Source organism: Python bivittatus, unplaced genomic scaffold, assembly GCF_059951505.1.
Source record: "Python bivittatus isolate LINGU-HERP-01145 unplaced genomic scaffold, Pbiv_v1 ctg000020_np1212, whole genome shotgun sequence".
Taxonomy (NCBI): domain Eukaryota; kingdom Metazoa; phylum Chordata; class Lepidosauria; order Squamata; family Pythonidae; genus Python; species Python bivittatus.
This window is the reverse complement of record NW_028277030.1, coordinates 103,325,549-103,353,486: the sequence shown is the minus strand read 5'-3', so window position 1 is coordinate 103,353,486 and position 27,938 is coordinate 103,325,549. Positions and strand designations below refer to the sequence as shown.

Here is a 27,938-nt window from a genome sequence, read left to right as displayed (position 1 = left end):
TATCAAGACTTTCACCAAAACATGGGTTTACAAAGAACAGAGCTGTTTGCCAGCATCTGTTTTCTATTTTAAACAGCCAAGATTTACCAGGAAGGGCAGAAATAAGTTCACTGTGTATAAATACCTAACAACACAACATGTAAATGATGATCAGATGCCAGCTGATAAAAGGATTTGTTTTGTATACAATGAAATTCTATCCCTTTCAATGTTTAATCGCACACATGTTGCATTCTGTCTGTCGAACTTGTCTGTGCAACTTGGTTGCCCACTTGATATTTCCAAACTCAGCTTTACAACAGCATTTGAGAAGTTAAGTTTCCTTCTGGGTTGGAGAGATGCATTCTGAGTCAACAATAAATCTTTCATGACTTGGGGAAAGGTCAAAGCAGTAAAGCCAAATTGTTTTTAAGAAAAATATATGATTATTTTATTAACAGAGGGAGATGAAAATTTATGAGGGCAAAACTCACATGGGTTATTTAAAGGATTCTGAAATAACAGCTTCCCACCCAAATGGGCGAGGAAAAAAAAACAGCTACAAAGCAACACACACACACTCATGTGCACACACATACACACTTCTGAGCTTCAGAGAATGGCAAAAAAAAAAATAAAAATAAAAAAAATGACCGTGTAATGAAAATTTAACAATTCCAATGTTAATAGCTGACCAGCTTTTTATTTTATAGCACAGCATTAACAGGTCTGAACATTAGTAATTATTTACCACTCACATTAGGAACTTAAAGCATTTCTAAACAGTTTGGCTTGACTGCCAATCCACTCTGGCCATCTTAAGATACTTGCCCAGTTCTTCCTGTTTTTTAAAGTCTCTAACCTTGCAGCTTTTAACCAGCATCTCCTTTCCCACAACAATTGCTGCTATAATAATTTAAACAAGAACCCATCCCAATTTACCACTTTTCATCTTCCTGGAATATTTAGAAATATTCTCTCAAGTAGAGTTTGGAGTGGATGATGATTGGGTATACTTTGATCCAGTGGAATTGCTGTCTGGATTAATCTCAGATCTGGCCCTTTTACCATGTTAGCTTTCAGTCACTGGGCTGTACCATGTTTTTCCTGCCCCATTATTTACTGCAGGGCTCCAGCTGGCTTGCATTTCCAACTTGATGTATGAAGCTGCTGAGTAAAATTGTGCAGAGCTAAGCTACAAGCAATCAGGAGTTTCTTCTTTTCATTTAACTCTTGTGGTCACACAGAGGGTCTGGCCACAATTGTGGCCTGGGAAGGAAGCTTCCAACAAGGATAAAATAGACAAGAACTTTCTGTAATATGGAAGAAACAGAACAATACACTGAACTATCTAGAATACCATCACAGCTTCCACCCGTGTGCAGGTAGGTACGTTAACAATTTAGATCTTTTTGTGTCTTCTGGCTTGAGGAAAAAAAAGGGGCAAGGAACTACTGAATAGTGCTCACTCAGTAAAAAAAAAAAAAAAAAAAAAAAAGATTTCCTGTTGTTTGTATTTAGTATATATTAGGAACACTGGAAAAGCATTTTTAGCATACTGTGTCTAGGTTGTAAAAATCTGGGTGACTACTAGATAGCAGCAGAGGGACTTATGTATCTCTGCAGCATTTAGTTGCCATCCATTGGCTTTCCATACTTTTTGCAGCCTGGACATGCCTAATAGTGAAAATCTATTATTTTTTGCCAACTTTGAGAGCGTTTGAAGTTTAATAAAGACTCCCAAGTAGAGTCACAGGCTCATGGCAGAAGTGGATTAGTTGTTGGAACAGAATTTTAAATTATAGTAGTGGCTAAAAACTGTAATTTTATAATATACTATACTATAATAATACTGGGCCATACATTTCCAAACGTTATCTTTTCACATAATTGTAAAGGAAAACTTCTCTTAAAATCTTTTCGCTATGAGAGAAATGGTGATTTGTATGTGAACGTTATAGATGGAACAAAATGGAATTGGATTGTCATGCACTAGAGAATGGACTCAGAATATGGGGGTTTACCATATTTTCTAAAGTCTATCTCAGGCACAATCATATGTCCTTTCATTCACCCACCATTTATGGAATTGGGCTAACTTCAGGATCATACTTCTGAACTCAATTCTCCTTTCAGTCCATGAATTGTGCAATTCTCACATTCCTACTTGCCAGTGAATCCATTACTCTACAGTCTTCAAATCTACAGGCTTCATTTTACAGTCAAAAGAAAATTGAACCTAGTAAACATTTTCCAGTGCTTACCCCCCTCCCCTCCACCATCAAGAACTAATGTCTATTCTTATAACTAATATGTTTACATAGTAGATAACCCTGTTCTATGCCTCTAGCTTGTTTTTTCCTTTTAAATGCAATTTCTATCCTTTTCTCATATAGAACATGATGCAACCTAAGTGGACTGTCAGATTTATGATCGCTATTTAACAGAAATTATGAAGTAAAAACAGCTGTACAAGGATAATTGCCTTTTGGGCAGACGTCTTGCTCTTCCTCTTATCCAAGAAATTTCAGATACATTAACGACTGAATTGACATACTTCCATACCTTAGCTTTGACTTTCCCAGCTACACAGTGTTAGATATTTAATATTCTTTCAGGAACTGCTAAAGACTAATGCATTTTTCCACCCACACTGATACTAATCTATAACTGGCCATGATATGAACGTGTTAGCATTTCACCCTCTTGTAGAGGGAAAAAAAGAAAAAGAACAAAAAAAGAACCTTTACAGAAAAGACTGCAAGGAAAGGAAGGATAAAAATTAGCTTGGGTTTGAGCAGCTCCACCTGGAGGTGGCCATTGGCAATTGTATTTTGTGGAAATATATACTGTATGTGAATGCACAGAAAGGAAACACTTTGGTAATCGACTCAAGTGTCACAATATTTGAAGTAGCCCTTAGCACACATATTGGCTAAATAGAAGTCTAAAACTAAATGTTTATTTCTTTACTCCTTTTACATCCAGAAATAATTGTAAAGAAATAAAAACAAGCATTTTAATTTTTCTTTATAAAATAAACATTGCTGTATCTAAGTTACCTGTAAATTCTTAGTTATCACCACTATATACATTATGATGCACAGTATACACAAATTCACTTCTAGGGGGAAAGAACTATCCATAAGTAAGGATCAGGAATCATTAAACAGAGTTTAAGAAAAATGAACAAAGGTTGTTGCTCGTCATTTCAATGGCATCTTGAACCAGTTAGCAGTCGCTGTGCCATACTTCTTTACTTTTCAAAGTCATTTAGTAGCCATATTTAGCATTCAGATGGGTTCTGCCGTCACCACTTTGACCTGCTCAATACAGAGAAAGGAAAACAGAATGCTTATTTTAAAATCTGAGAGATTTTTTTTTGCTTGTAGTGCTTTTTAAAAGAATTTGCATTACTGTTGTTTCTCTCAATGGTTTTATTTCAATGCTGTTTTTAATTTGTTCAAGATTTTATTTTGTACTTTATAGTTTTACCTTTTAATCCAGGGGACTTTTTTTTAATGAGTAGGATAAAAATGTTCTAAATATATTGGAAAATGGATTATTAGAAATTGATAGGTTGGAAATACAAAAGGTGTATGCGGAATTTGCAGGCTATTTGACATTTGAGGAATGGAGCTAGCAAACCTAATAAAGATATGTACTATGTACGCTTCTTACAACAGTATATGATTTTATTACTAAAAAACAAACATTGTTTTTTAGTAATAAAAATGACTAAAAGTAATAAATTACTCTGTAGTAAAAGACTATTCCATCTGCTACAAATATAGGCAAAGCTGCTACCATTATTTCTATTCTAGTTTTCAACACAGCCAGAGCCAGAAGCATGCTATGAGCAGAAGATCGTAATACTGTGGTTGAACATGCTCTGGGATCTGAACATCATTCCTGCAAAAGCAGAGCCAGGCTTTACAATAGAGAGAAGCAGCTTTGATTCTCTACCAAAACCCACTTCTGCCTATTATATTCAGAGATGGAACACTGATCTTCTCTATACTTGAATTCCAATAAAGGTGACACATGAACTTAGAGCTAACATAATTATTAGTCAGAATGGAGTAATAATTATGTTAGCATTTATATAACCTCATTCTGAAGAGCGAATAGGAAACTGTAGCATTAAAAAAATGGCACCATCCTGAATATATCTTGTTTACTCTGTATGTCCAGTTGGTTAAGGGTTTTGTGTGTGTGTGCGCGCGTGCCTTAGAGTCAATCTTGCTAATGGTGACTGCCTGGAGGAGTCCTTGCAGTTTTCTTGGCAAGATTTTGGAAGTGGTTTGCCTTCAGCTTCTTCCTAGGGCTGAGAGTGACTGGCCCAAAGTCAACCAGCTGGCTTTGTGCCTAAGGTTTGACTAGAACTCACAGTCTGTTTTAAGCACCTGTCTCTTAGTTTTCTTTGTTTGCATATAAAACTACATTTTTTCAGCAACTCAGGTTCTACAAATTACTCTGATTCCCCCTTTACCTTCAGGTGGCATCCATACACAGTAATCTGGGTCATCTTCTGGATATTTTGAGGATATTGAATGCTGAATCTGTAGGACAGAAAGTAATTTGTTTTCATAAACATATGCCAGAGTGTGTAACTTTAATTGCACTGTGGGCATGCCAGCCCTTGAATGGCACACCAGGGATCATGCTGCAAAAGAGGGCTGAATCACATAAAAACATCTTAAAAATGAGTGGGAGGCAAAATTTAAACTTAGCACTCATTAAACAAATCAATGGGATAAATTTGTTAAATGTTAAATTTTGCTAATATAATTATTACTTCTGCATAATTTAAATTCTTGTTACAGGTTAACACACCAACTTACAATGATCCCCATCCCTTCACAAATCAGTTGATTCCAAGGTTTAAAATAAAGTAGGTGACCTAAAAACAAAACCACCTCAAACCACTCTCTCCTGTATAGAGACATGCTCAAGTCTTGAATACTATGGCAGAGACAAAACAAGACAGAGTGGCATGTGGCATGTTTCTGGCAGGCAACATAACCAGTGGGGCGGGGCGGGGAATAATAGATGGACCACAAGTTGCATATTCTCTGTGATCCAGAGCAGTGTTTCTTAACCTCAGCAGTTTTAAGATGCATGGACTTCAACTCACAGAATTCCCCAGCCAGCTCTGGGAGTTGAAGTCCACATATCTTAAAATTGCTGAGGTTGAGAAACACTGACCTAGAGAATGAGTGAGCCTGAGGCAAAAACGTAAACCGGAGTATCAAATCCATATATTGGGCCAGTTCCTTTTATGTCTAGAATTCATTTCAAATTATGATTTGTGGGCAAAATACTGTTTTGTCAGACTATACTCTGAGGCTTGCTTATATATGAAGGAGATTTTTGTATCAAATAAAAAGAGTAGGGTTGATAACTAAAGGAAATATAGTTTTTTAGTTGGGCATAAATTGAGGAAAATGCAAACAATTGTTTAAATAACTGTTTCTACTGGAAGATTCACATAAGGAAAAGAATACAAAAATTATCTCAGACATTTTAAATAAGATAATTTGCGGATAGACAAAAAAATAAAAATTAAACCGCATTGTTATATCAAGTGCTGCACTACAGAATAGTCCTCTATTTTTGTTTTGTGTAGGAGAAAAGAAAGATGCAGTATCCCCTAGCTCAAGCATTACTGCAGATTTAGAAAGCGAGATTAACAGCAGATGGTCAAACAGCTGCACATAATTTCTCTATCATTAGCTCTACTGCACCACCAAGGCTGATTAGGTGAGATATTTTAATAATTGCCGGTTCAATGGAAACCAAGTATTTGGATTATAACCCTTTTATATAAGCTCTTGTACATTTTTGTGAGCAGTGCTACTATTCCCAAAATATCAACAAGTTATCTCCTTTTGATAAGCATAAAAGTTGCCCCTCCGAGAGCAGTATGCTACAGGAACAGGCTGAGACAAAGAGACAGTTGCCCTCAAATGCCAATATCAAGCAATTCCTTTTTTAATTCATAAGGGAACATTCCTCGCCCCCCCCCCATGGCTAGACTAAAAAGAGTCTGTTATTATTAACTATTATCATTATCTGGATGGGGTATGCAATCTGGGGGTCCTCCTGAACTCACAGATCCTGCGTGAGGAACAGGTGGCAGCTGTGGCTATGAGGGCCTTTGTCCAGCTTTGGCTTATGCGCTAGTTGTGCCTGGCCCTGGATCGAGAACCCTACTCATGCTCACTCATGCCTTAGTGACCTCTGGATTGGACTATTGCAATGTGCTCTCTGTGGGGGTCCGCCTGAAGAGCACTTGAGAGCTGCAGCTGGTGTAGAATGCGGTGGCCAGGGCAGTTAGCGGGGTCTTTTTTTGGCAGATGTGGCACTACTGCTCCGTGAGTTGCACTGGCTACCAGGGTGCTTCCAGGTGCAATTCAAGGCACTGGTAGTCTCCTGATTATGTTGATTGCTGTTGTTGTTTATGATTCTCAACTGCTACATGTTTTTATTATTTTAATGCTGTAAGATGCCCAAAGTCATTTATCTGAGATGGGCAGCGACATAAATCTATGAAACAAACAACCAAACAAGTTTTTTTCTTCCAACTCACCTTATGTTTACTGCTACCTTTCTGATTCTTGGGCATTCCTGCAGGCGTCTCAGACGCTAGTAAAATAAATAGTTGGAAAAATGAAGTTTATAATACCAGCTCTTTGGTTATCTTCAAGTCAGTAAAGCCTTTCTCTAAGAGCAGGGAGTTGTTAAAATAAAGCACTGTGTCTCACTGACAAAACAATGAGTGCAGATATCCCAGAAATGCGAGTAACAGTAGGACTGCCATACTGCCTTTTGAATATATCTCAGGTGAAGTGTTATTCATGTTTCTAATATTTTACCTGAAATATATTTTTCTTTAGTTTCTTCCTCCTTTATTTTGATCACTGTTATACATGTAGTTTTTAAACTGTACTATCGCTGAAATATTCTTCTTCTGTAAGGTTTCACTAATAAACTTTTTTTTAAAGGTAAAATATTTCTTCGCTTATTATTTGCATGACACTGCCTATTGGAAGTAGTCCAACATTAGAAAGCATAATTTACCATTGCGTTTTTCCCCTTCATTCTTCTGAAAAGGCTTGAGTTTCTAAATTAATGCTTTTACAAGTGATTTATAGACCTGAGCAGAGCACTGAATGAAAGTCCAACATCTCTTTGGATCTGCAGCGTGAAGGCATAAAGGGGTTACAGCCAGGCTCAGCATGGCTGGTTTGAGGCTCCTGAAGTTTTCTGACATTGCCCCTGAGATAACTGGAGAAGTAACTTTAAGTGGCTAAGACTGATATGCCCCTTAAGGGACCTGGAGAGGCACTCTGCTGAAAGCTCAGCCCAGGCCTAGTAACTGGAAGCAAGTTCCTTTATCTTCATTCTAAATTTTTCAGTTACTGAATGCAAAATATTGTTTAAAATACATTTCTTCATTTTTAACTAGAAGAAAATAGTGATCTTCTTAAGAGTCAACAACTTTTTCTCATCAGTTGTAAAATATAATTTGTTTCAATGTCAGTGAAATTATCATTTTGTCCTAATGTTCACAATCCATAGCTTGTTCAGAGATAAAAGGGTTGGATAAAACTGCTTACCTTCTGGTTTTATCTGTTCATTCACTGGGGAATTATGCTCTAATGTGCTTGTATCCTTGCTTGAAGATTCAGAATGAGACTTAAGTCCTATAAAAATACAATAGGACCCCAGAAATTTAGTTAATTAGACATAGTAATAATATTTTTTAAACAAATTATGATGCTAACCTTTTTCATTCCTTAAAAATAGAGTCTTATCTATTTAAAGCAGCTTTTCCACTATACACAGCAATGATATTGCAAAATAAAACAGGAGATAAGAGCTTTTCAGTGAGCCCCAGATCAATAAAAACAGGGAGCCTTAAAATGTGAAAATGAAGCTAGGTGGTATAAAGATAAAAATATGAAATTTATGGAAGCTTTTTTAAAAATGGGAGGGTGTCAAATAAGGATGGACACTAACTTATTTTGTTAAATCTTATTATTGCATTGCAAATATTAGGAAAATTAAGAGTATTCAAGGTCTTAATATAAAAATCAATCATAATTAATCTATTTGATTTTTGGGGGGGGGAAATGAAATAGGTATATACCTCAATTAAGTTTAAGTGAAATATATTTAATATATTTTATGTAGTGGCAAGTTCAGAAATTCATTTTGATAAACCACGGTTAATTAACATTGATTCTCTTTCTCTCTCTCTCTCTCTCCCCCTCTCCCTCTATCATCTGCTGTCCAAAAGACTTTACTGGGACTGTGAAAACATCCAAATTCATAGCTAACATAGATTTGCCTGAATGAATGAATGAATGTCTGGGCAGAGCTATACTAGTTCTGAAAGAGATACCTTGCAACTGAGACCAGTTCAAGATATTAGTTCTTTCCTTTCAAGCTCCAAAGAGTGTGTGGCCTCAAATAGCTACAGAAGTATGTCTTCTTATACCATCCTGCCTGGGCATTAATCAGAGAAGGCATTGTTCTTGGTTCTGTATGAGAAAATTAATCATTAATCAGCCTCTAGAGAAAGGATAGCTTCTTTTCAACTGCCCTCTCACAGGAAGCTTACCTAGTGTCAATGTTGCATTCTTTTTGGTGATAGGTTAAAGTTTTATTTTCACTGGCATTTTCATTATTGTTTAAAATATTACAAATATAGTTCTGTTTTTACTACCTGTTGATTTAATTTTAAGTTTCTTCCCTTGTACCAGTATTAGGTAGTGTTATTGTATTCAATTTATAAACTTGCTATTCTGTAACCACATTGGGTTGATGATGCATAATATAAAGTTTAAAATTAAATTTAAAAATATTCTGGGAAATATGAGAGTTGTGCATGCTTCACATAACCACTATAGTGTAGCAGTCAAGGTGGTATACTTGATCCACAGGGCCCCACTCAGTCACAAAGCTCAATAAGGATTCTGATCCAGTCACACTTTCTCAACCTAACCCACTTCACCCCCTACCAGCCTCTGGATCCAATGGAGCCAAGCATCCTCTGAATTTCAAGAAATAATGGACTTTGCTGCAAAGAAACTTGGATAATGGGAATGTTGGCTAATATAACTGGAAGATGGCAGCCCAGTGAAATGTGCCCCTTTCCCCCCACTGGGGCTAGGCACTGACGGCATGGCTGCCATCACTTAGCAATGTGGTCTCTCTCCCCAATGGTTTCAGTGGTGCCACCTGTGCAAAGGGTGCCACCAACTTTGTCTTTATACCTCCCTCGGACTACTACCACAGAAGTGGGAAACAGATGGACTGCATGTGTTTTGGGGCTCAACCCCTCCCAACTATCTGCCATGTAATGGATATTCAACTTTAATGGACACCCTTTCTACTCTATTAAGAGTATTCTACTCTTTCTACTCTACTCTTTTATCTTAAATTGAAAATGTACTGTTTAAGGAAACTAGAAGTAGACACAATTGCTAGCAAAAATGACTAAATCTTCATATTCCCTCTCTTATTTCTTTAAGTTCAAACTAATTAAAATGTGTAGAAGTTGAACAACTATTAAAAAAACAGTATAATTAACCATCACTAATGAATTCCATGCCTTGGTTTCTTGGTGAATAAGAATCAGAAATGAGATTCCCTTGTTTAACCATCTCTTGTGTTGCAGTTTCCATCTTTGTTTTCTGTGAGCTTTGATTTACACTGCTGTTCACATCTTCCTCCTCCTCTTCTTCCTCCTCCTCTTCTTCTTCTGGCCCCTCATCTTTCATCTTTAATAAGTTTACAGGTATGTCTGGACGTTTCATGGGCAACTTCTGTATGGTAAACAGAAATTACAGTGAAGGCTGCTTTTCAACTGACACTCAGAAATAAGGAAAATTGGAAAAGGTGCATTAGAAACTGGCCTTATACATATTTCTAGGAATAAGAAGTTAATGGCCTAATATTTTTCTCAGAAAATACAGAGTTCCTATAATAAACATGAGATAGGCGACCCCTGAAACTCCAGCAGCTTTTCCCAATACTGTCACAGTATTGTGTGCTTGAAGTTCTACAGCGCAAAATTAAAACCCAAAGCCTTTTCTTCTTACTTACCCCTACAGTCCCTGTTTTTAGTCTGAATTTGCTTCCCCCTTTCATGGCGCCAAATAAGGGTAAAGTTAGCTTTTTTGGCTTCTTCTGAGATTCCAGATCTTGATTCTGAAGCCTATGGAAAATGAATAAAAAACAAAACAAAATGAAGCATATCCAAAAAAAATAACATCAGATCTTGAAAGACTAGGTTTACTCATATGGGCAACCTACATATAGAGCCCTACACAACTCTAATTGGACTGGCTTCAATCAATACAGGTTTTATAGGATTGATAGGAACCCAGTGCAGCTGATATAGCCCAGTTCACACAATAGTGCATTTCTTCTCCAAGCATGAACTTCTGTTATTAAACATTACAATAGTACCCAACACTTCCCACAATTAATGCAAATTATAATTTACATAAAATTGAGGCCAGAGGGTTGTTGTTTTTTAAGTTCAAATGTTACATATACTCCATCACAAGTGCATTTAGTGGCTAAATTATATCACATATTTAAAATAATAGGAAAGGACAAAATGATTAGTGCTCTGTAATCAGACTCACTGGGAGTTCAGCTCTGGCATGGATGCAGGTGTAACAATCTTAATTAATCCTTTCAATCGCTGCTGTTCCTTCCTCAGTTCAAAGGTCCTCAAATGAAGCTTTTTACGTGTCACACTGTCTATGGCACAGCCTGATTTGATTTCTGTCATGAATTCGTCCAGTGAATCCTGAGTTGCTGAATGGGACTGTGCTACAGGAAATTATATATATGAAAAACATATATATGAAATACACAAATATATTATTTAGAAATAAATAAATATTAGGAATATCTGCAAAAATGTTAACGTCTACACTATTTCAATGTATTTTTGTATCCAATTATTCTTATACCAGTTCTTTGTGTCAATATTCTCCCTTCTCCCCATTTAAAGATTAAAAAGATACTGAGTTACAGTATTTAACCAAATTACTGATTTTTTTTAAAACAAAGGGATTTCTAAAATCAACCTCTCCTATGTAACAAAACTTTTATGCCTTTTTAAAGTCAGACAATATATTAAACCCTAAACCTGTGTTAACAAAATTAAGTGCTGCGTTCACATAATAGCAAATATAGCATCTTATGGTTTAATGGCAATTTCAGTGATGCTGTGGGTGTCCTATCTCGGTGTCTGGGGCTGTGAGGATCTGGATGGGAAACAACAGGCTTCAACTGAATCCTGGCAAGACTGAGTGGCTTTCGGTTTTGAGCCCCTCTGGTTCTATGATTTTACCATCTTTGGTACTGGATGGGGTCGCACCGCCTCAAACAGACCCTGTGTGCAATCTGGGGATCCTCCTGGACTCACGACTCCTGCTTGAAGAGCAGGTGGCAGCCGTGGCTAAGAGGGACTTTGCACAACTTCGTATTGTGCATCAGTTGCGCCCATTCCTAGATCAGAGGGACCTACTCACAGTCACTCATGTCCTGGTCACCTCCCAGTCTGATTACTGCAGTGCTCTCTACATGGGGCTGACCTTGAAAAATATCTGGAAACTTTACTGGTGCAAAATGCAGAGGCATGAGCAGTTATGTGTGGTTCTAGTAGAACACACATTACACCTCTGCTTCGTGAGTTGCACTGGTTACCAGTTTGTTTCCACGTCCAATTCAAGGTGCTGGTGTTGACCTTTAAAGCCCTTTATGGCATGGGGCCGGGCTACTTGATCGGCCTCTCCCTGATTTCATCTGCCCGTCCTACCAGATCCAGCAGAGAGGATGTTAACGGTTCTGTCACATAGGGAGCTACATTTGGCAGGCCCCAGGCAGTGGGCCTTTTCTGCTGTGGCGCCTGCACTGTGGAATCTTCTCCCCCCTGAGGTGAGACTGGCATCGTCACTGTTGCGCTTCCGGAGGTACCTTAAGACTTCGTTATGCCAGCAGGCCTGGGGAACCCAGGGGATGGGGGATTAGGGAGGTGGCTCCCTTATTTTTAACTTCCTTTTATTCTCGGTTTTATTTTGTTTTATATATTTTTAATGTATTTTACTGTTTTTAGCTTTGTTGTACACTGCCCAGAGTCATCTGTGGTGAGATGGGTAGCTATATAAATTGATTTAATAAACAAACAAACAAACAAACAAATAAATAAAGCAATAAAGCAAGCAAGCAAGCAAGCAATGGCCTAGTTCACAAAGCATGCTAAGATAATGGCTAGATACAACTCCATTTTAATCCAGGCAGCAATACACAAAAACTGAAATAACTCAGTCATATTTAAAAGACTGGTTCCCAAAAATGAATCTCTTGACTTCACTGTCACAGGATTGTGTCTTCTTTCAAAAGAAATGTAATTCTATTTCTAATACACATTTTAAAATGCCTTTTAAATTATAATTTGAAACTGTACCCTAAAAATATGAGTATATAGCTATAAATAAAAGCAAACAGTATTATTAATTGCAACAATGTCAAAATATTTTTAAGCTGAATAACTGCATTGGTCTTCTATATACTATCCTCCTTAAATTTTTAAAAAATATTATAAAAATCCAAGCATTCTCATACCAGTAAAAGAACCTTCCAAATAGAAAATAAGTTAATATTTGCCCTGATTCAGGAAATGCAATTCTCATATGGAAACAGGATTATTTCAGACATTCAATTGTATCCACTGTGCTTGCCACACTTAATAAACAGTAACAGGTCAAGATTCTGTCTTAGTGTCTGGAGGATGTGGGAGTCTGGATGGGGACAAATAGCCTTCAGCTCAACCTTAGTAAGAGTGAATGGCTGTGGATTTGGAGGCTCTCCAACTTTGGAAATCTTTCATCATTAGTTCTACACTACCTCAGAGGGAACCAATGAGCAATTTATGAGTCCTCCTAGACTCCAGCTCCTGCTGGAAGAACAGATGGCAGCTATAGCTAAGCAAGCCTTTACACAAATTCACGTTGTGCAACAACTGCTCCTCTTCTGGATCAGAGGGCCCTATTCACAGTTACTCATGCCATAGTTACCTACTGGCAACTTTGGGGCTGCCTTTGAAGATCGCTGGCCCAAAATATGGCAGTGCAAGTAGTTAAGTGTTGCACCTTCTCTTCCTTCTTATACTTCAGTCAATTAGGAAGGTGTCAGCCTGAGCCACTTTCAAATGTTATCTCATTGTTCTGGACTTAAAAATACAGGTGAAACTCGAAAAATTAGAATATCGTGCAAATGTTCATTTATGTCAGTAAGGCAACTCAAAAGGTGAAACCAATATATGAGATAGACACATTACATGCAAAGCGAGATATATCAAGCCTTACTTTGGTATAATTGTGATGATTATGGTGTACAGCTTATGAAAACCCCAAATTCACAATCTCAGAAAATTAGAATATAACATGACATCAATAACACAAGGATTGGAAATAGAACAATATCGGACCTCTGCAAAGTATAAGCATGCATATGTACTCAGTACTTGGTTTGGGCCCCTTTTGCAGCAATGACTGCCGCAATGTGGCGTGGCATGGATGCTATCTGCCTGTGGCACTGCTGAGGTGTTATGGAATACCAGGATGCTTCAATAGCGGCCTTCAGCTCCGCTGCATTGTTCGGTGTCATGTCCCTCATCTTTCTCTTGGCAATGGCCCATAGATTCTTGATGGGGTTCAGGTCAGGCGAGTTTGCTGGCCAATCAAGCACAGTAATCCCATGGTCATTGAACCAGGTTTTGGTACTTTTGGCAGTGTGGGCAGGTGCCAAGTCCTGCTGGAAAATGAAGTCAGCATCCCCATAAAGCTCGTCTGTGGAAGGAAGCATGAAGTGCTCCAAAATCTCCTGGTAGACGGCTGTGTTGACCCTGGACTTAATGAAGCACAGTGGACCAACACCAGCAGATGACATGGCTCCCCAAATCAACACAGACTGTGGAAACTTCACACTGGACTTCAAGCATCGTGCATTGTGCGCCTCTCCATTCTTCCTCCAGACTCTGGGTCCTTGGTTCCCAAATGAGATGCAAAAGTTGCTCTCATCAGAAAAGAGGACTTTGGACCACTGGGCAACAGACCAGTTCTTTTTTTCTGTAGCCCAGGTAAGACGCTTCTGATGTTGTTTGTTGTTCAGGAGCGGCTTGACAAGAGGATACGACATTTGAAGCCCATGTCCAGGATCCGTCTGTGTATGGTGGCTCTTGATGCACTAACTCCAGCCTCAGTCCACTCCTTGTGAAAGTCCCCAACACTTTTGAATGGCCTTTTCCTGACAATCCTCTCCAGGCTGTGGTCATCTCTGCTGCTTGTGCACCTTTTTCTACCACACTTTTCCCTTCCACATAACCTTCTATTGATGTGCTTTGATACAGCACTTTGGGAACATCCAACTTCTTTTGCAATTACCTTTTGGGGCTCTCCCTTCTTATGGAGGGTGTCAATGATGGTTTTCTGCACAACTGTCAGGTCAGCAGTCTTTCCCATGCTTGTGATCCCTACTGAACCAGCCTGAGAGACCATTTAAAGGCTCAGGAATCCTTTGCAGGTGTTATGGATTCATTAGCTGATTAGAGTGGGACACTTTGAGCCTAGAATATTGAACCTTTTCACACTATTCTAATTTTCTGAGATTGTGAATTTGGGGTTTTCATAAGCTGTACTCCATAATCATCACAATTATACCAAAGTAAGGCTTGACATATCTCGCTTTGCATGTAATGCGTCTATCTCATATATTGCTTTCACCTTTTGAGTTGCCGTACTGACATAAATGAACATTTGCACGATATTCTAATTTTTCAAGTTTCACCTGTATGTCAGCCCCTTTTGCCTAGATAATGGTTCCTGAATATTTTTGTCAAGTCATCTTCCTTACTCTCTACAATCTATCTCCACTTATCGCTGCCTATCCTGTAAGACCTGATACTGCTGGCATGCTTCCTGTCCCATCAATTAAACAATGTCACTTTGTGGGACAGGAAGCATCCCTTCTCTGTCACAACACTTGACATACAGAACAGATCTCCCTCTACCTTGTGAGTGTTTAAGAAGGCCCTGAGGACAAAAAATATGACATGATGACATCAATTATCTTTTTTCTTGGAAAATACATTTCTACTATTACAAGTTGTTGGCAATGAAAAATTCTTCCAAAGTTGTTTTTTTAAAACAGTTTTTATCCTGCCTTTCTTATTTTTATAAATAACTCAAGGTGACGAATGTACCTAATACTCCTTCCTCCTCCTATTTTCCCCACAACAACAACCCTGCAAGTTGAGTTGGGCTGAGAGAGAGTGACTGGCAAAGTCACCCAGCCCTACATTAATCAATTGTATTCTACAATCTGACTTTGCATGGTACGTAAATACACCACTGAAGGAATGAGTTCAAAATAATACTTTCCATGACATATATGGCTAGACTCATTTGGGTTTCACTCCATTTTTAAATGTTTAGGAATCTGTGTAAGACAGCCTGCACTCATATATACAATGACATGTTCCTTTGCTATTTTCCCAGTTTTAATGGAAACTATGTAGTCTTACTTGTCCTTGAAGATTTCAGCTTCTCTGCTATCTCACAGAGCTCTCTCTCAGCTGCATGTAGTTTGGCAACCTATAAATAGATAAGATATCCATGGTAGGTCAGACCCAGTGCTGATGTGTTTTAGCTTTCTTTTCAAAACTCATTTTTATGTTGTTCTTCCCTAGAGTTAAATCTCTCCTCCCATACATTTCTTCTTTTTACTGTCTGTATTCATTTTACTCTGTTGTCCTATTTTATCTTGTTTCTTCTGTACATTTTTATAATTACTATAAATCATTTTGGGATATTTAAAATAAGCAGTATGTAAGTATCTTTTGAATCTATGATGCTTGTACAACATTTTAATTCAGTAATGATGCAGGTTTTTTGCTCTGAAGTACAAGGCAAATCTGTACTTCTATTTAGGCACCATGAAACTTTTTTTTGTTTTAGCTTAACAAGGCATTTTTTTTTTAGTAATTTCATTAGTTCGTAATTCTGCTTTTGTCTCTCAACTTTTATGACAGTATTGTTTTACAGTCAGGACCAGAAATATTGGAACAAGGATAACTGTTTTGGCATTTGGCCTCCTTGGTGTACACCACCACACTGAAGTTGAAAGGAAACACACCCAGATGGGAGCAAAGTCAGGACTTTCAGCTGTAATTCAAGGGGTTTGACAAAAGTGGGGTACTAGCCATTCAGGAAGTATAGCTAGTGGCATACACACACCCCATCGTTGGTGGCTCATAAGTAATGGAACAAATGGCTGACAAGCAGCTGCATGGCCAGGTGTGGCCTGTTTCCTGGGTACCCCATGACCAATCAAGCAGATAAAAGGCCTGGAGGTGGTTCTGAGTGTTACATTTGCATTTGGTAGCTGTTCACTGGAACTCTCAACATGAGGTCCAAAGAGGTGTCCATGTGAGTGAAGGAGGCCATCATTAGGCTGAGAAAACAAAATAAACCCATCAGAGAGATGATGACAAGATGATGTTTTGATAGCAAAAACATTGGGAGTGGCCGATACAACAGTTTGGAACATCCTGAAAAAGAAGGAATTAACTGGCAAGCTCAGTAACAGCAAAAGGCCTGGAAGACCACAGAAGACAACTAAAGTAGATGCCCGCAGAATTCTGCTCCTGGTGAAGAGGAACCCTTTCACAACCTCTAGCCAGGTCAAGAATGCTCTTGAGGAGGTAGGCATGTCATTGTCAACATCTACAGTCAAGAGACAGCTTTATGAATGTAAATACAGAGGCTTCACAAGGTGCAAACCACTGGTAATGCTCAAGAACAGAAAGGCCAGATTAGATTTTGCGAGCAAACACCTAAAAAAGCCTGCCCAGTTCTGGAATAAGATTCTTTGGACTGATGAAACCAAGATTAACTTGCGCCAGAATGATGGGAAGAGAAAAGTATGGAGAAGGAAAGGAACAGCTCATGATCCAAAGCATACCACATCATCTGTCAAACATGGTGGAGGCAATGTTATGGCATGGGCATGTATGGCTGCCAATGGAACCGGGTCACTGGTGTTTATTGATGACCTGACTGCTGATAAAAGCAGCAGGATGAATTCTGAAGTGTATAGGGCTATACTTTCTGCTCAGATTCAGCCAAATGCTGTCAAACTGATAGGACACTGCTTCATATTGCAGATAGATAATGACCCAAAACATACAGCAAAAGCTATCCAAGAGTTTCTCAAGGCAAAGAAATGGAATGTTCTTCAATGGCCAAGTCAGTCACCTGATCTCAACCCAATACAGCATGCTTTTCACTTACTGAAGACAAGACTAAAGGCAGAAAGACCCACAAACAAGCAGCAGCTGAAGGCAGCTGCAGTAAAGACCTGGCAAAGCATCTCGAGGGAGGAAACTCAGCATTTGGTCATGTCCATGGGTTTCAGACTTCAGGCAGTCATTGACTGCAAAGGATTTTCATCCAGGTATTAAAGGCGATCCTTATGTTTGTAATGATGGTTTGTTCCATTACTTATGACCCACCAATGATGGGTGTATGTGTGTGTGTGTGTGTGTGTGTGTGTATGCCACTGGCTGTACTTCCTGAATGGTTAGTGCCCCACTTTTGTCAAACCCCTTGAATTACAGCTGAAAGTTCTGACTTCGCTCCCATCTGGATGTGTTTCCTTTCAACTTCAATGTGGTGGTGTATAGAGGCCAAATGCCAAAACAGTTATCCTTGTTCCAATATTTCTGGTCCTGACTGTAGTTTTAGGTGTCTTAATTGTGTAGCATGTTAACATACCTTGAGGCATGAATATTATTTAAATAAAATAATTTTATATTATCATATATTCAAAGGATCTTAAGCTACACAATTAAGACACCTTGAATATATGATAGTATAACATTATTTTATTCAAACACCATTCATGCCTAGGGTTTTGGCTACATTAGGTGAAACTTTTTTTCCTTCTGCCCATTTAAATGGAACTTACAGCTTTTTTGTTCATACTACGGCTCATCATTTATCTTGTTATGCTGACTTACAATTTGCTTCAAAGCATGTATGCTAAACATGGAACCTAGTGCTTACAGGAACAGCTTATACAGTTATCACTTCTGTATGTGTCATTGAACAGATAACATGAAACAGAAAATACCTTATTCCCCACCCCCCCATTGCCCCACCTCCCGTAAGAGCAGATATTATGATATCTGAACTGAGGTGACTACATTTTTTACTTTGGCAAAATTGGAAACACAGAAATCTGCCTGACCTTGTGTTGATTCTGGAATCATAAATGATCTCCTTCTCACTTCCAGCTCAGGAAGAAAACCAAAAAAGATTTGAACAGAGCCTCAAAGAAATATGAGAAATAAAAAAGAGACTGCCAAGCTCCCCCTTCTCTCTCTAACAATTAGGAACCAAGATGGAGAAATTGTGCTGAGACCTGTTACTGAATAGTACCTTCAAAACTATATGTACATCCTAAGCAAGATGCTGCCATTTGCATTTGTAGAGTTCAGTTTCAAGCACATTTTTTTTTCTGACACCAAGGCCAACAAAGCTGCATGGATCACTGGCTTAATTTGCTCTTACCAATGAATCATATGTTTCTGGCTTTTCATCTATCTTTCCAGCTTTCTTCATTCTGTTGAGTCGTTTCTGTTCAATAACTCCTGTCCGATCAAGAAATATGTCATCATCACTATCATAGAAGTCTTCTTCTTCCCAATTCTTTGCTTTTCTTTTCCGGGACACTAAGAAAAATAGAGATAACAGAAACAAAATAAAGCAATTGGAGACCAATAATCCACACATATTACCATATGATTTCACACCTTTTTTAAAAAAGTAAGCGTGTCATGTAAGATCCACACATATTTGTGATGAAAATAAATGTGAGTAATGCATTACAAGGATTGAATGCCTCTAATGTTGTAAGTTGCCAAAAGATGGCATTGCTGACATGCTTGAAGCTCTAACACAGTAGCTCCTGAACCTTTTGTTATCACACCTCCCTTTAGTGTACTTTAATGTACACACCTCCCCTAAATATCCAAACGCCTAAATGAACACAAACAAACAATGAAAACAATACAATGAATCTTTGGGAAAGGTGGATTTATTGTAACAATGTACAACTAAAAGGTTCTTCACACCTCCCCTGGACTCTGTCTGCACCTCCCCAAGGGAGGTACACCTCAGTTTGAGAAACCCTGCTGTAACATGTTCTTTGACATCCGTTCTTTCACTTCAGTAGGCAGAAAGTTGAGAAAAAGCTGTATTGCTATCATTTGTCAAATGGAAGCTTGCAGTCAGTACTTTTCAGTGTGCTTTAAGTAATGTGCTGGAACTGAATTTCTGACTGCTGAAGGAGTCCCTCCAACTGAAATTCACCACCAAACACAGATTGTTTATGTTGATGACTGTGTTAATATGAGTTTTGTGCGTTGCTGGGCAAAAAAAGATAAAGACAGTGAACTGGGAAGAGTTGATTTGTGTGACTGAGGATGAAGTGATGATCTGTGACAGCAAATCATGTGAGTTTCACATGAGAAAACTTGATGAAATGATCAGGGACAATTAATGGATCATTCAGAGGGAAACTACTGTCAAGTTTGGCATTTAACATGAATATGTGGGTCACAATATCGATATTCTTCAATGCCAGAAGGTTTGTGCAAGATGGGTCCTCAAGAACTGAAATTTGCCAGCAATTGTCATACTGCAGAATGAAGGTGAGGAATTTGTTCATAGGATTGGGACAGTCGATGAAACATTATGACCTATAATGAAGCATCAGTCCATGGAATATCATTACAAAACTTCACTCTACAGAAAGAAAATTCAAACCCCAAGCTTTGGCAGGAAAACCCATTGTTACAGTTTTTGGAGAATGCAAATGGTGTTATTCACATAGTTTTCCTTGAACATGGCACCATTATAAAGTCAGAGTATCACACTGCAACATTCAAAACTTTGAAACAATGATTAAGTAGAGTTCAGAACCAAACACAAGCAAATTTTGCTGCAACATGACAATGCTAGGCAATCACCTGTCAGGACCTGACTGAAGAAACAAAGCTTTAAGAAGCTTGTCCTTTGCTGGCAGAAGTGTCTAGCAAATGAAGAAGTAAAATACAGATAACAAAAGAAATCATTCAAGGATTATTTTCCTATTTCATTTATTAAAATATCCTTATTTAAACTAAAGTTATTGACACTGAAGGCTTATTTTTCATTCAACCTTTGTTCAAAGCCCTTAGAGCTCCTTGTCAAATGGTGAGTGAAGAAACCTTTTTAAACAATAAACTACACTTGCACTGATAATGTTACGTCTGCAAGCAAACAACCAAGCTCAGAGAATACCGACTCCACAGTAAATTACACTTAGCCATATGGCAAGTATGACAGGCATAAATTTATAAAAATTCTTGATAACAAGACTGCTTCCTAAAGATTTCTGCTGAGAAAAAAATCTGGCCACATAACCTACCTGCCTCTTGTCGCAACACACCCCTAGCATCCAATATCCTGCAGGCTTCCAATGCACATTGGATCATTGCTTCTTTTTTCTTCCCTGAATGAACAGCTTCTGCCATAAGCTGTTTCCCTGAGGCATCATCTATAGGCAGCCTGTCCAGTTTAATGGAGTGAAAGAATAAAGCAAAATCAACAACGGCCTAAAACCTCTACTTAGAAACATCATATATAAATCTGAAAACTGTTCTTTAAAAATCATTTTAATGTTGCTGGCTATAAAACTTAACGTTTTATTTATTTCTACATAGAAACATACAGATTTTATATAGCGGACACTTGGATTTTATACTCTGTAAAATAAATAGCTATTAGCATTATAATTCTATGCCCAAGGATAGGTTACAGATGATTTTTTGTGATGCATTCATGGTAATAATTTCAATTTATTGTGAATAAATTATCAGGGGGTAGCTGAAATATCCTCTACGTTAATAGAAAGGAATTGGATTGGAATTGGGTACAGAACCTTTCAGCCAACCCCTCTGATCTGTTACTTAAATATTTTAAAATTGGCTTAAGCACAGTATTTTCCTGTTGTTTTAAAGGCAAACTATTTGGTTATTTCAAATTATTTTTCCATCCTAAATATACTAGTCAAAATCTCAGTGGCATAGGGTATAACAGACAAAACCAAAAAATAGTCCAAAAAAAACAAACACCAACCAACCAACCCCCCCCCAAAAATAAAAACCAACCCACCCCCTGCCAAAAATCAATTTTAGTTATCAATCCACATCTAGGAATAAGGGACATATAATCTTTTTCAGCCTGTCCAACTGAATGAACACATATACACAAAATTGTTGAATGATATACATACATACTTCACCCTACAAAGCCAGGTGCCAGTTCCATGGGAATCAAATTCATACTCTAATTCTTCACCTAGTTAAAAAAAGGGAAATGGGAATCAAATTCTTGGTTTTAAAAGATAGTTTATTTATATTTAAATTAATCTATATTTTTATTATTTTTGTAAACTTGTTAATTTAATTAAACGAATTAAACCATACTGACACTTCCAAAATGTCTGAAACAATTATTTGAAATCTTTTAGTTAGCTGGTTAATAGTTAAATGCTATCAGCTTTGCATAAAATTCCATCTGAAATGAATTGCTACGTTTAATTTTGATTCATCCATCAATTAATAGTAAAAGGTGACATCCAACACTATGCAAGCAATTTTTTCTTGCTCTCCTCACTTGCTCCTTGGGTCTCCCAGTTCTTCAAAATTGTTCTGGAGATGTTGAAGGAGAGAGGAATTCTATCACTGATGGATGCTACTTTTCCTACAGTTGCACATCATTGTATACAGGTCTTGCATTCATTTATCACCTTAAATATTTCTAGAGCTTATTCTGAAATGATTCAAATGGATCTTTATGTTCAGACCCACCTAGAAAAATCTAGATTGCATACATACAGTCTGAATTGAAATATTTCAGTCATCCATCAAAGAAGTAGTTAAGTATAATTTAGATTAATTTTCAAAATTTAAGTTTGAAAATACCTGAAAGGTCACCTGGACATTCAACAGCACCAGTATGCAGATGCTACCCAAACTCTCTACTTTCTAATTTGGTCCACACTTATATCTACAACAAGTAATGCTGGATGTGGCATTACTTATTTGGCAGATAAACCAAAACGTGGTCTAAATACCAATGACATGTTTTTAGTAAGTAGAAATGCGGCCTCAGGGAGTTCTATGCGCTTTAACAAAAAGGGTGTTCCTTAATTTATCTTTACTCTTAGATGGTTAGTGTACCTTCGTACAACTTTTTATTAGTTAGTCAGCTGCATCATTTCCCGGAAAACCACAAATTAGGTTATCATTAAATGCCCTAGCAACAATCAGACTGTTGCAATGCATTTTATAATAATTATTTCTGAAAAAGGTTTGTTAACAGCAGCAAATGCAGATAGGTGTGACCAAGCTGTTTAACTCCAGTATTAACAATTGGAAACACTGAGTTTGTTTCTCAGGTCAGTTAAAAAACTAAACAATTTGGGGACTTAAAAGCTCAGCAGCGTATGTTTCCCTTCACTTGGGAGCTTCCTACAGAGGTTGGATAGTGATTTGTCTGAAACGCTTTAGCAGATCCTACACCAAGCATGGGGTTGGACCAGATGACCTCTAAGGCATTTTTCAATTCTATGATTCTATCTACATGGTTTTAATGGCCTAAACTTATACTTAAATATGACTGTGAATCAAACAGGCAAACTCAAAATGACAATAATATGTCATTCTTCTAAACACCAGAAAGAGTCAAAGGCACTGGACATCTATAACTAGTACCTTCTCTGTCAAAGAATCCTTGCAATGCCTTTTTGGGATCTTTCAAATAAAACGCTTCTTGATCCTCCTGAAACTCAATAGCAATTGGATTTTCTTCACCTTCTTCTTCCTCTGCATCTTCCCCTGAAAAATAAATGCAGTTAGAATTAGGCATCAGAGATGAATCAGAAGACAATAAGAACATAAAACTTTGATCGAATTTAGTATGGCTGCTGTTACCTAGTCTAGCAGAGTTGCCAGCCAGATGCCTATGAGAAATCTAAAACAAGACATGTTCTAGATCACACTTCTACTCATGCTCTCCAGAAATTAATTTTCAGAAGCATATTGCTTTCGATACTGGAGAAAATATAGCCATGATTAGTAACCACTGCAGCCTTTCATTTCATACATTTATCCAGCCCCATGTTGATAGCAGTCATATTTTCCAGAAACAAACTCCAAATTTTAACTATGTGTGTTGTGAAATAGCAGTTATTTTTATTCCCATCATATAGCGTCATTCAAAGATGATGTGTTCTAATATAAAAGAGGGGATAAAAACTTTTCCCAGGTTAACCTTTTTCTGAGCAGGTGTGAATCATATTATTTGATATTTTCCAAGGGCTGAATGTTGTAGCCTTTTAGTCACAGAAAACTGAACTGGCTGCTGTTTTCAGCATTTTTATTAGTTCTAAAAGGTTTTCTCCTTAATGTGTTGACCAGAATTTTGCACAATATTGCCAGCATCAGAGACTGACTGCATTATAATATTAACAATTTTGTTATAGATTCACTTTCTTAATACCTTACATGGAATTTGATTTATTAAGCACTGCTTTCTTCCAATTATGGAAAAAAGTAATGCTTTCATGAAGTCATCTTTCATAACTCTGAGAATGCTTTATTACTGTGTCATCAGCTGAGTTAGGCATTTTTGCTCCAGTGTGTGAAAGAAATTGCATTCACAGAATCACATTTGCTACTTTAGTGCCCATTCTGTTAATCTGGAGAGATTGCTTTGGAATGCCTTCTTGCTGTAGCCATCTAAATTATTTAGTGATATCTCTCCACTTCACAACTCACTTCAAATATAACATATCTGGATAACTAAAAAGCACTAGTTCTAGTACAAGGGCTTGAATGATCCCACCATTTAAATTTCTCTACTATGAGAACATCCATTTATTCCTAGTCTCTTCTTTCCTTTAGTTAATTAATGAAGCGTCTATAGAGAACCGTTTCTCTTAGCAAATTACTGGTAATTTTGTTTACGAGTACATAATGGATCATCTCTAACTATATGCTTTTTAACACTGCTTTTCTATATTCTTTTGGAGATCTTTTACAGTCTTTTTATTACGAATAAGAAAAATCTCTCTCACTGCTGTACTGAATTTGTAAGACGGACACAAGATCCTTTGCAGATTCCCCAATATTTTCCCATTATAGATTATGATCCATCCCCATGGGGCTCTGGAGTAGAGAGTTACTTCAAGGTAAAGAGGACTCAAGTACTTGAGACTAAAAAGTTTTAGAAAAGCATTTCAAATAAATCTAGTGGAATAAATTTATAAACTAAAATTTTGAATCTAATGAATTTATCAATGTATTTTAGAAAAATACATCAATATAGATTTTTGATACAATAATATTTTATGTTTGGGAGAGAAGATGGCATGATTTTAGGTTATCTACTTATAAGTATGTCAAGCATGAAATATGAATAACTAAGCAAATTCAGCTATCTTCTTACTTGAGCGTGTTCCTATAGTTCTGTCCAGAAAAATCCATTACAAGCCTTGATAAAGAAACTTGTTACTTATTTGATTGTATTAATGCTTGCTATGCTAAATTTACTTGTAATCTCTGCTATGATTTTGGTCAATTTTAACATTAAACATATTTTGCTTTAGTAAAAAAAAAAAACTTTTTGCCTCAAAGGATGATTTAAAGATAAATTTTGTTGTTGTTCAGTTGTTAAGTCATGTCCGACTCTTCGTGACCCCATGAACCATATTGCGCCAGGCCTTCCTGTCCTTCACTGCCTCCCTGAGTTTGCTCAGTTTCAAGCTCATTGCTTCAGTGATGCTATCTAACCATCTCATCCTCTGCCGTCCCCTTCTCCTTTTGCCTTCAATCTTTCCCAGCATCAGGGTCTTTTCCAAAGAGTCCTCTCTTCGCATTAGGTGACCAAAGTATCTGAGCTTGAGCTTCAGTATCAATCCTTCCAATGAGCAGTCAGGGTTGATTTCCTTTAAGATTGACTGGTTTGACCTCCTACCAGTCCAGGGGACTCTTAAGAGTCTTCTCCAGCACCACAGTTCAAAGGCATCAGTTCTTCGGCACTCAGCCTTCTTTATGGTCCAGCTCTCACAGCCATACATTACTACTGGAAAGACCATAGCTTTGATTATGCGGATCTTTGTCGGCAAGGTGATATCTCTGCTTTTTAATATGCTATCTAGATTTGCCATAGCTTTCCTCCCAAGGAGCAAGCGTCTTTTAATTTCATGGCCACAATGAATGCAGCCATGAAAGATAAATATAGTACTGTAAACTATTAAGATGACAGCTTAACCAAACCAGAGACGTAAGTGGGGATTCTTTGAATACAAAGCAATTGCTCACACATGCCTGGATCCATTTGCCTAGAACAAAAAAGAATGCATATGTCTAGAAATTTTCTCTTAGCACATTACTGGTAAATTTGTTATGAATGCACAGGCTCTATTGGATCATCCCTAATCATAACATTTCATACAAAGAATTTGTAAAACAACTTCAGATAGAATATGGCTGAGAAGGGTGGTAAATAGGGTTCAGTGAGGAATCTAAATCAGAAGATAATTGTATTTGTAAAGCATCAGAGCAAATCAATACAAAATATGCTCCATGAACATACATCACTGAAGATTTTGGCAACAAAATATTATATTCTTACCCATTCCCCAGGAACAGCTTAAATCATTATTCCGACTATTTTCACTTCCCTTTATTTCTATTTCCTTTTGATCTTCATCAGAATCATCACCCAACATAGTTTTTTCTAACTTGGCCTGTTGCTGTTTACGCAATTCTTTCAACTGGGTTACAGTCAGTTCTGATTCAGGTTCTTCATCTTCCTCCGGGCCCTGGAGATTAAAGTTATGAACTTAAAAATTGTATGCCTAGAATTAACTCCTATTAAATTAATTGGATCTTACTTTTCAGTGATTATAATCCAAATTTCATAGGTATTGCAAGAATAATATATGCATAATAGGAGATAGATTTTTCTGCACATATTTTTTTTAAAACTGGGCAGGATAACATTCCTACTACAAGAAAAATCAACATCTCATTTATCCTAATTACCAGCATTCATGCTACCAGACAACTGCCGAAGGCAGTGAAGACAAATGTGGTTGCAATACTGGAAAAAGTCAGATGCGAGTTACAAATGAGATTAATGGAAACTATCAAAGGAGCTTTGTAATGTGCAGGTATCATATTCAATCAGCTACTCTAACATTATAAATGGAAACTTTCCATGTTTTCTGCTTTTTTTTTTTTCACATTGTTCACATGAGAGCAGGATTTTGTACTGCTTAAGCTGTTTATTTATGTATACTAGCATAAGACTCAGATCTCCTACATTTTTATTAGCCATTTATTCTCACCATTTTTTTAAAAAAAGATACAACAAGATAAAATTCTGCTTAGCCCTGTCTTATGTTCAATACAAATCTTCAAGGAAATGGGCATCCTCAAAATATAAAGCCTACTGTAATATACAACCACAACAAACACAACAACTTTGGTATTTTTTATTTTGCTGGGTGATATAGTTCTTCCTATTGACCCAAAGTATAGATACTATAAAGAGCCAGTTTGGTATAGTGGCTAAAGCACCAGGCTAGAAACCAAGAGACTGAGTTCTGGTCCTCCCTTAGGCACAAAGCCAGCTGGGTGACCTTGGGCCAGTCACTGTCTCTCAGCCCTGGGAAGCAGGCAATGGCAAACTATTTTCAAAATTTTGCCAAGAAAACTGCAGGTTGTTGCCAGGAATCAATACTGACTTGAAGGCACCAAAAAACAAAAACACTGCCCCCCCCCCCGCCCATTATAGATCCCAATAACAGGCATGGATAGAAATCACCTGCCAAATCACCCTATTATCTTTGGAAGCCACACATTATAAAGATAAAATAAATGTGGAAGAAAACGATTTAACTCATATAAACAAAAATGGCAAAGCATACATTTAAGCATAATGTGCAAAATAAAATGTGGAAGCAAAAGAATATTTTTTTTTCTTTAATAATCATGTGCAGGATTTGGGCCACCTTGATATGGACTCTTCTGCACAAGGGCTGTGCAGCTGCTGAAGGCTGCTCCCTCTAAGGGGGGGGGGGGCGTCACTTACTCACCTGCAAGATGAAGAGACGGCTGCTGCCTCCGAAACGCAAGACGTGGCCCACTCGGACCCGGCAGTAGGTGCGGGGAGGGATCCTCGCTTTGTTGAGGAAGGTGCCGTGCGCGCTGTCCAGGTCGTAGACATAGAGGCCGGGTTCGGGTCCCTCCGTCGCCAGCGGCGGCTCCCCTTCCGCGGAGCCCTGCGGCGGCCGGCGCTGAAGCACGGCGTGGTGCCGCGACACGCACGGATGAGCCAAGGAGAGGTCGCAGCTCGGCGCGCGGCCCACTAGCACCCAGCTCCGGCCGACGAGGCTAACGCGGTCCAGCACCGCGCCGCCTTTTACCGTCTCCAGGCTGTAGCCGGAGGTGCCCTCTTCGGAGGGGCAGCCTCCCCACGGGGGCTCCTGATACCCGGGCAGGACAGGGTGACAGGGGCCCACCGCAGGGCCGTAGGGGCGCTTGGGAGCTACCCCCTCAGCTTCCTTTCCTCGAGCGACAGAAAAAGGCAACGGAGGGGGCAACACCGGCCTCTTAAAATCATCCGCTACCTCCCTCTCCTCAGTAGGATCCGCCATCTTAGCACATCCGCCTCTCTAACAGGTCCCCCAGGAAACTGCTTCCCTGGTGCTTCGGTTCCGGGAGAAGCGGCCCTTTCTGGAAGGGGTGGGCC

The 27,938-nt window shown here is 38.2% G+C and overlaps 1 protein-coding gene across 1 annotated transcript; it reads right to left on the bottom strand.

Moving 5' to 3' along the window:
- Positions 1–506: 506 nt before the first annotated feature.
- On the bottom strand, positions 507–27,934 carry SLC4A1AP (solute carrier family 4 member 1 adaptor protein). Its single transcript, XM_007435639.4, has 14 exons — positions 27,283–27,934; positions 25,815–26,004; positions 22,892–23,014; positions 21,413–21,473; positions 20,542–20,681; positions 18,642–18,802; positions 15,593–15,662; positions 10,644–10,833; positions 10,096–10,207; positions 9,602–9,815; positions 7,602–7,688; positions 6,572–6,627; positions 4,472–4,541; positions 507–3,302 (listed from the first exon to the last, which is right to left on the bottom strand). The coding sequence occupies exons 1-14, from the start codon at positions 27,841–27,843 to the stop codon at positions 3,253–3,255; spliced, it is 2,085 nt and encodes a 694-aa protein (XP_007435701.2). The 5' UTR covers positions 27,844–27,934; the 3' UTR covers positions 507–3,252.
- Between the last annotated feature and the right edge of the window lie 4 nt (positions 27,935–27,938).